Source organism: Acanthamoeba castellanii (assembly GCF_000313135.1).
Source record: "Acanthamoeba castellanii str. Neff unplaced genomic scaffold scf7180000084682, whole genome shotgun sequence".
NCBI lineage: Eukaryota > Discosea > Longamoebia > Acanthamoebidae > Acanthamoeba > Acanthamoeba castellanii.
This window is the reverse complement of record NW_004457265.1, coordinates 61960-70837: the sequence shown is the minus strand read 5'-3', so window position 1 is coordinate 70837 and position 8878 is coordinate 61960. Positions and strand designations below refer to the sequence as shown.

General features: G+C 56.5%; 4 protein-coding genes across 4 annotated transcripts in view; 3 read left to right on the top strand and 1 right to left on the bottom strand.

Moving 5' to 3' along the window:
* ACA1_121600 (DHHC zinc finger domain containing protein) overlaps positions 1-151 on the top strand; it is a gene marked incomplete at both ends in the record, with an annotated part of 1808 nt that extends 1657 nt beyond the window's left edge. The window contains one exon of the mRNA XM_004333417.1: positions 121-151. Within this exon, the coding sequence (XP_004333465.1) occupies positions 121-151 (31 nt within the window). The remainder of the gene's footprint in view (positions 1-120) is intronic.
* Positions 152-330: 179 nt separating this feature from the next.
* On the bottom strand, positions 331-1013 carry ACA1_121590 (uncharacterized protein; the record flags this gene model as incomplete). The annotated part of the gene is made up of 3 exons (XM_004333416.1): positions 331-558; positions 836-888; positions 971-1013. The coding sequence occupies 3 exons, from the start codon at positions 1011-1013 to the stop codon at positions 331-333; spliced, it is 324 nt and encodes a 107-aa protein (XP_004333464.1).
* Positions 1014-3076: 2063 nt separating this feature from the next.
* ACA1_121580 (DHHC zinc finger domain containing protein) lies at positions 3077-4718 on the top strand (the record flags this gene model as incomplete). Its single annotated transcript, XM_004333415.1, has 8 exons — positions 3077-3265; positions 3491-3584; positions 3677-3725; positions 3830-3858; positions 3931-4019; positions 4155-4269; positions 4355-4484; positions 4691-4718. 8 exons carry the CDS (start codon positions 3077-3079, stop codon positions 4716-4718), a joined length of 723 nt encoding a protein of 240 aa, XP_004333463.1.
* Positions 4719-5127: 409 nt separating this feature from the next.
* ACA1_121570 (uncharacterized protein) lies at positions 5128-8779 on the top strand (the record flags this gene model as incomplete). Its single annotated transcript, XM_004333414.1, has 5 exons — positions 5128-5560; positions 5684-7160; positions 7265-7327; positions 7410-8549; positions 8716-8779. The coding sequence occupies 5 exons, from the start codon at positions 5128-5130 to the stop codon at positions 8777-8779; spliced, it is 3177 nt and encodes a 1058-aa protein (XP_004333462.1).
* Positions 8780-8878: the final 99 nt, after the last annotated feature.

Sequence of the window (8878 nt, the reverse complement as noted above, 5' to 3'; positions counted from 1 at the left end):
GTAGTTCTGCATGATTCGGGCGACCTCCTCATCTTCTTGCTCGCAGGTGATGCACCGCCGCGCCCTCTCGATGTCGGCGCGCTTGCCTTCAAAGAAGTGCTCCGCCTTGCTGGCTTGCAGGTCAAGGTGCATGGGTTCCCTTTTGATGTAGTCTCGCGCCTCTTGTGTGACCTGAAGATTGGTAAATTAGCTCAACATTGGTGTGCGTAGTAATGTGACTAGGCGCAGTACCTTGAAGTGCTCCTGATAGGTCTTAAAGTAGGAGCCGATGTCGGTGGCTTCATGTGCTGCAATTAGCACCGAGAGGAGGCTTGCCCACAGAGCTGGCCCTCATGACTTGAACTGCCGGTCCACATCAGAGAAGACCCGCTCCACGCTGCGGGTACTGGTCTGTATGTGGACGTGGTGGAGTGATGGCGTGGTGGTGTACTCACCACCGGGTAAGTACTTGGCGTTGTGTTTCTGCAGGGTGTCAAGAATGGAGGAGAGGTAGAGTGTCTCGTAGGTGTGGCAGCGTTCGACGAATGATGGACATGATGGTGTGGCATCCACAGGAAGCTGAGCAGAAGGGCGAAGTAAGGGGACTGCTTGTGCTGATGTGGGGGTGGTGAGCGTGCAGGGTAGTTGGAGGCAGCAGGCGAGAGAGCGAGTGAGAGTGTGTGATGTGAGCAGTGAGGATGTTGAGCTGCAAGAGTGTAGCTGAGCCGCCAGATCAGAGTGGGTGATGTGGTAGACAACAAGCCCATGGTTGTTGTCAAAGAAGGTGTGGCGTGTGGCATCATTGGTGAGCAATGTTGACACCATGGTATGTAGCTTCCCAACGTGTTGAATGTACTTGCCAATTGTCAAGATTGTGGGTAACCCTCACATGAATGGTCCAAGAAGGACCTGTGCAGAAAGAGGAAAAGGAATGGTCAGCCTGAGCAAGAGCTTTCCATGGTACCCACCCATACCTCCAAGCCAATTGCACTAATCTTGATCAGGTGCTTGATGTTGGGGTCCATGAGGGCCATGAAGTCCAGCTGGTCTTTGTCTGTGGTTGTGAGGTCCAGCCCCCCATACCAGAGGTTCAGGTAATAGAAATTGGACAAGGAATAGGTGAGCACCTCCCCTACTACTGATGGTGTGGCTGTACCATTGATAGGCATAGTGGCCATTTGATTGGTGCTCACAAATCATGTGCATGTGACTCAGTCAGGTGCTGTTGGGTGGCACAAAGGAGGTGGATGAATGTTGGCCAGTGGCCCTTCCATGCACCATTGACAAATCACTGAGTGAGTTGCTTCATTGTTGCTGTGAACTGATTCAGGTAATGCTTTGTGTTGGGGGGTGGCAGAAGCTTCACCAGCCCCCATTCTTTCACTCTCTGAGCCACCTGACGCTCCCATTGCTTTACGCACAGGGCTGCAATGTGGTCACTGCAGCCCTTCTCAAGCAGCGGTTCATATTCTCGCCCCACCACCCTGGCGCTTTCCTTTCATTGTCAATCTAACTCTGTGCATATTCCATTCTTCACACCACAATTGTCAGCTGTGTTATCAAAAGATATTGACTGGATCTGGTGAAGCTCTTTCTGGGGTACGCCCATCCTCTGTTGTTGCTGCTTGAGGTCTTGCCAGACATTGTTGATGATCTCAGCTTGTTCTTTTGCACTCTTTCCCCCAGCTAGGTTGAGCATGCCAATGGTTGCCATCCAGTCTTTGCCATTGAGCATGCCACCAAAGTGAAGGGCTAGTAGAGAGTGAGATTGGCCTTTTGTTGTGCCATTGAGGGCAATGTTGATGTTCTGCAATAGCATGATTAGTTAAAACCCTGGACCCATGTTCACTGGGATTGTGTACCTGACTGTATGCCAACTTGTGTGCAATGGCATACCGCCAGCACAAGAGAAACTCAATATTGAACTGCACCACAGAGTCTTTCTGCAGCAGTTCTTCTTGAGGCACATCCACACCTAGCAAGCACACAAAGGTGTTGTGGATGGCTGGACCAACATGTCACAACCCCATGTGCCATTTACCACATAAAGTGGTCCCCAGCACACACATGGAGGTTGAGAAGGATCCATTCTTCTCTTGGAAGGGCTTTTTCTTGATGGCTGGGAAGGGATGCTTCCCCCCAGCCCAAGACTGCACACTGGGCCTACTCCAATTAGCCATTTTTATTTAATCATTAGTAATAGGATACATACCTTGATTCTGATACTTGTGCCAATTTGTGCCCAATGTTGAGTGCTGCAGATTTTGATCTGCAATTAAAGATTGGAGCAGACCAGAGGTCTAGTGCTCCAACTTTTTGTTGATACCAGCACTGAGCATGCAGTGCTGCTTTTGCCCTCTTTGTGGTGCTGGATAGCTGATGCATTGATGATCACCACACTGTTGCTGACAAAGGGTTTTATTTAACAAGAGTTATGAGATGTCATTGAACATCTCCACTGAATGTCATTCGATTTTCATTTCACAGTGGCCTTGATGACAAATCTGACAGTTGCCTCGAAAAGTCATCAGCGAACATGGATTTCTTCTCTCCTTGAAATCTCTATCCCCTGCACCTGTCATTTTCTGTTTTCTCTGTTATCGCAGTGAAAACCAGCTAGCTTTTAGGCACCTTAGAAGAAACCAATCAAATATCAGAGAGGAGCTTAGAAGAAACCAATCGTATGCTGGCATGCAAGAGGTATTTTCCTTTCGGGGGGTTTAAAAGGACCGTGGAAGGGCGAAATTTCGTGTTGCGACGCCCTAACAGTTTAAAGCTGCACTTTGGAGTGGATGCAGGGAAAGTATAAGAAATCCAAGAGAAATTCTATTTCTCCGGTCGACCGTGGCATGACCGTCGAGTCACAACACAGCGAGACAAGTGCAAGATGGCGAGGGGAAGGGTACCCATGGAGGGCTGCGGGGCCGCCCTTCTGGTTCAGCGATTAATGGAACGACGCGACGATTCCATCGCTGCAAATTCATCTCACTCTCACTCTCCATCCTCATCATCTTTGACGTCCGGCTCTTCTCCACACTCATCGTCGTCGTCGTGCTGGGCCAGCCTGCTGCCGGTCTTGGATGGAGGGCTGGATCGCATGGTGCGATCGTCAGGTCTGCTGTTGGCCACGGTCGGGGTGGTCGGCACGCTGTGGTGCGTCGGGCTGCACTTCGTGGCCGTGCTGCCGCACTTCGTGGGCCACCGACCACTCGAGTCGCTGGCCGGGCTGTGCCATCTGGCCTTCTCCGTCTTCCTCGCCCACGGCGGCTTCTACAATTATTTTAAGGTATTTATTTCTCATTTATATTTTTATATCCGTTTATTATCACTCTTTATGTTTCATATTGCTTATTTATTTATTTATATTTATTTATTTATTGTGCTGATTACCTCGTGCAGTGCATGTACACGCCACCGGGCAGCCCTTCGCTGGTACACGCAATGACGCTGCATTGGTCGATGCATGCACCGGTTCGAAGCTGACACAAACGCATTGTGTGTGTGCACACAGAGCGAGGCAAAGGAGAAGCAGTTAGAGTCTCTGCTCTTCAACCGCCGCTCGGCCGGGCTGAAGGACATCAAGCACAACGCGTGGTGCCGCAAGTGTACGCATAGAACCCTCTACACACCTTCCCTCGCTCGCTCGCGCGTGGCGGAGGCCTCACTCCCGCTTGGCCTTCCCCCACCAACTGCGCAGGCGAGAAGCCCAAGCCGAAGCGAGCACACCACTGCTCTATCTGCAAAAAGTAACTGCCCCCCCCCCCAATGCTGCGGTTCCGTCTCACGTGCACCATCTAACACTCTTTTTCTCTTTCTTTTCCTCTTGTTCTTTTTTTGGTGATCGTTGCAGGTGCATACTGGGCATGGACCACCATTGTCGTACGTTGTGCCCCCTTCCTCCTGGACCACGCTCTGATATCAGAAGCAGTCTAAACGGATGTTTGCGTGCAGCCTGGGTGTGGACCTGCGTGGGGCAAAACAACCAGAAGTACTTCTTCCTCTTCCTCTTGTATGCCTGGATGGGCAGCTTCTACGGGCTGGTGATGATGTCCTACCCCTTCATGGAGCTCTTCATCTACAAGGCACTCCTCCGCTCTCGCCTCTTTCGAGTGTATGAAGCCAAAGGAAAAAGGGGCTAACTGTGATTGATCGCTTGGTGCTCCATACAATGTCAGCCCTGGGAGATCAATGCATCGAGGGAGTCCATCTTCTTCTCCTGGATCGTCATCCTCTTTGGCAACTGTGCCGTGGCGGCAATGGTCATCTTTCAAGGCTACATCATCTCCAAAGGTGCTGCGTTCTCTCGCTGCGGTTTTGATCGATGCGTGGTCTGACCACGTCGTCATCATCACGAACATACATTCGATACAAATAGGGAAGACGACGCTCGAATTTTACCAGAGCCGGCGCGTCGCCAAGAAGGGAGCCGTGGCAGAGCAGGAATACTTCAACGAGTACGACCACGGCCTGCGCAAGAACTGGGAGATCTTCTTCGAGCGAAAAGGGTACCACCCTCTTCTTCCCCACATGTGCCCCAAGCATTGTGGCTCATCAACTCCCGCATGCTTGTTGGGCTGGTGGGTGCAGGTGGTCCCCGTTGTGGTTGTTCTCCTGGCTGCCACCATCCCCAGGTACTTTCCAAATCATACATTCATGTGAGAACACCTATCCCACCTGCTTTTCCTTTTTTCTTTCTTCTTCACTCCAACAGCCAACTACATCCCACCACCGGCGCCTGACTACGGCGTACCGACCTCTCTTCTTGAAGGCGTCTGAGATCGAGCCTGGCGTGAATGTAAGTGTGGAATGTTGCACACATCATGTAATTATTTTGTCGACATGGATGGAATGTGGAGCATGGTTAATTAATATACATAATTGGGGAACATGAACCCAACCAACAAAAGGCGAAAAGCTAACCAACGTGCGGGAGGGGGAAGAACGCGAGGAGAACGTGAGCTCGGTTGGCCGCGCAACCATCGGAGCCGGGCCCTTCATCTTCCATTCAACCGCCTCGATTTTTTTGGGAGATTACATTTAGAGCGAGGGCGGATATAAATTCCGATTCTTGGTTGTGGAGCTCCCCCCCTTAAATCGATTTGAGATTCGAGAGGATCACAGGATCAGAAGAGGCCAGAATCGTAAAAAATGGCGACATCCACATCATCAGCCACATCTGCCCCCGCCCCCTCATCATCATCATCGTCATCTTCAGCACATTCATCGAAGCGGGTGGGGCAGGTCAAGACCAACAGCAAGCTCAATCTCATCTCGCCCCGCAGCTTCAAATTCCCTGGCGAGAAGCTCCTGAAGAAGATCGGCAGCGCGTCCATCAGCAAGGAGAAGGAGAACACCCTCACCCTCTCCACCTCCGTCGCTACCCGCCGCGGCCGGCCCAAGCGGCACCACTCGCTGGACGACCTCGACGACTCCATGCGGCGCAACGTGTCCTTCGGGCGCAAGGGCAACAAGGCCCGCGACGCCATCGCGTCGGACTCGGAGGAGGACAAGGCCTCGCTGTGGGACGGCAGCTACGGCGACGACGACACCTCGTCCTCCCACTCCTCCGACACCGACAGCGGTACACAACACACTCTCCGTTCTTTCTTCTCTTTCTTTTGTCTCTTTCGTTCTTCTTCGTTCTTTGTTCTTATTCGTTTTCTCTGTGCGGTGCGTGTGCGGTGTGCGGTGCGTGCGGTGATAGATGACTGGCGGGATCCGACGTGGGTGCTGGACGAGTGGGAAGAGGAGGAGCGACGGCTGTGGCGCGAGAAGAAGCAGCGCGAGAAGGAGGAGCTGGAGCGACGAGAGCGCGAGGCGGCCGGGCTGCCGCCGCTCCCGCCGTCTGCCGATAGCGAGAGCGCTGCCGCCGGGGCCGCAGTCAGGCTCACTTCGACCGAAACGAGCAGCGAGACCGCGTCGTCAGAGAATCTGTCGACAATGACGTCGGCCAGTAAGTCGACGTCGACGCCGACGTCGCCGACGCCGGCCAGCAAGGCCGCGTCGCACCAGCGGAGGAACAGCCGCGTTGAGATCATCGTGGCGACGGACCCGCTCAAACAAACAAAGAACGAAAGCGAAAGCGAAAGCGACAGAGTGCGGAGCAGTTCGCGGGAGTGGCCCCTGCGCCGCGCCCGTTCGTTCTCCGAGACGGGCGAGGCCGGGCGCGTCGTCAAGAGCAAGCTCGACCCGGGCATGAAGAAGCGGTCCCTCTCCTCCCACTCCCTGCCGTCATCTGTCGACAAGCAGCAGCAGCAGCAGCTCAAGCGCCGGGTGAGCCACGACGACGCCGTCAACGGCGATGACAGCGACAACGACAACAAGAGCGCGTCGTCGAAGCGCGAGCGTAAGCGCAAGAACAGCATCAAGCGCAAGAGCGGCAGCGGCATCTTCAGCACATTTGCCGGCATCAAGCACTCGTCGACCGACGGCGGCAGCGGTAGCGGCAGCGGCGCGAACAACGAGGGCTCGGGGTTCCTGCAATCGGTGAAGCGGCGAGGCCGGTCGCTGAGCGGCAAGGGCAAAGGCGTCGACAAGGAGCGCGTCGTTGTCGACAAGGAGCGTGTCGACAGAGACAGAGACAAGGAGCAGGCCGTCGGCGTCGGCGACGGCGTGCGAAGTCCCACGACGCAGAAGCTGTCGCGGAGCGACGAGAAGGTGCGCAGCCAGGCGGCGGGGCAGGCGGCAGCCGGAGGCTTCGACCTCGACGACCTCCGATCGCCCCGACACAGCGTGTGCGTCACCCGACCCACCGCCACCAGTCCGGCCCACAGCCACGCCCACGCCTACAGCAGCGGTGCGAGCCCGTCGAACAAGGCGCCGCCGACGGCCACCAAACTGTTCCCGAAGCGCGAGCGGGCCAGTTCGAGTTCGGCGCCCTACGTGCCGCGGCTCAAGCTGCCCTCGCACGCGCCGGCGGCGCCCAAGTCCTACTTCTCCGCCGGCAGCTCGTCGTCGGCCTCGCTGTCGCCCGTCCCGTCGCCGCTCACGTCGCCCGCGGCCGTGTCCAAGTCCACCACGTCCCTGCCCTACCACCACTCGGGCGGCGGTGACGCAACGGTCTCGTCGCTGCCGTCGTCCCCGCGCAGCGGCTTCCTCAACACCACGCCGGCGTCGTCGCCCTCATCCCCCTACCTCCACATGCCCCACCGAACCCCGCCACTGTCGCCCAAGGGCGACAAGTACGTCCCTCTTCGCTCTTCTTCGTTCTTCTGCGTGTGCGTGTGTGTGTGCGCGTGCGCGTGCGTGTCACGCCCTCGAAATACCAACGCTTTTGGTGCTGTAGGTTTAGTAGCAAGTCGGGGAGTCGGCAGGGCAAGCACCGATCTTCTTCACTGTCTGGCGCGAGGTACGTACCTTGAACCACCCAAGGGCCGAGTTTGTTCTTCTTCTTTGCTCACCAGCCGCCTGAAACGCGTTATTGTCGACAGTGGGTCGGAAGGCGAGGCCGAGAGGTTGACGTGGAGCAACGTGTGGCAGTCGACGACGATCGAGCGAGAGATGGAGATCAAGGCCGAGGTGGAGCTGGAGATGGAGATCGAGGAGCGCGCGCGGTCTGATGAGCTGGAGCTGCCCGGCCTAGGGATCGGCACGTCGTGGCAGCCCATTGCGCTCCAGCAACGCACGGACAGCCGGGAACGGGTCAGCCACCGTGGCGAAAGAGAGAAGATGTCGACAAGCACGACGGCCACGGCGACGACGCCGTCGGAGGTAAAAAAGCGAAGCGACCGACACAGCGGCGGCGCCGTCGCCACGACCGCCAGCAGCGCCGGGCTCGAGATGCGAAGCCCCGAAGTGCTGCGGTGGAGCGGAGAGATGTCGCGTCGGAGTTATAGACGATCGTCGCTGACCGGCTCGCAGCCGGCGCCGCCCGGCGTGTCCAGCAAGCCCGATGCGCGGGAGGAGGCCCTCGCGGCGCGCGAGGAGGCCCTGCGCGAACACGAGGAGAAGGTGCGGCAGGAGCGCGACGAGTTCGAGCGCGAGCGGAGCGAGTGGCAGCACGAGCGGGAGAAGCTGTTGCTCGAGCTCAAGCGCATGCGCATCCTCCAGCAGGAGGGCATTGCCGGCACTACGATCGGCGTGATGGCGCCCATGCCCAACGACCGATTACTGTGGTCGCCGCAGCACGACCTCTCCACCGTGGTCGGCAACAACGCCGCGGCCGCGCGACAAAAGAGCGAAGAGAAAGCGAAAGCGAAGACGAAAGCGGAGGCGGAGAAGAACGAAGACGAAGAGGGCGAGGGGGAGAACGAAGAGGAGGAAGAGACCGCAGCGGCGTGCGCGCACTGCCGAGAGAAGGAGGAGACCATCAGGAAGCTGGAGCGGGACCTGAAGCGAATCAAGTACCTCTACTATGAGGCCAACGGCAAGCTGATGGAGAGCACCATGCGCGATAAGAACCGCGACAGGCACCAGCTCAGCGGCAGCTCGGGCGGCAGCTCAGGCGCCAGCGCCAGCCTGCACCGATCGGACTCAGCCGAGTCGGCCTCGGGCATGGCGGCCACAACACCGCGCTCGCGACAGCTCAAGGAGACTGCATCGCTCATCTTTCACGAGTCCAGCTCCAAGAGGTACGCCATTCAGGCGTGCGTAGTGCGTCTCGTGTGTGTTCTGTGTTCTGCGGGCGTGTGTGTGTGCTCATTTCTGATGTTGTATTACCTCGCCGGCGCAGCAAACACCGCAAGTCAAGTGAGCGGGGCCACACGCCTCGCGGAAGCCCGGTGAGTCCTCGATCAGCCGGATCCCCGTCTTCGAAGAGTTGACTTTTCCCCTCACCCCGAACCTGATCGATCATCAGTAGTTCGCAACAAACAATGTACAACACTTGAATATCTATGCGTTATCTCCATTTATTTTTTAATTTCTATTTATTTATCACTTAATTGGGCTACACCAGCTT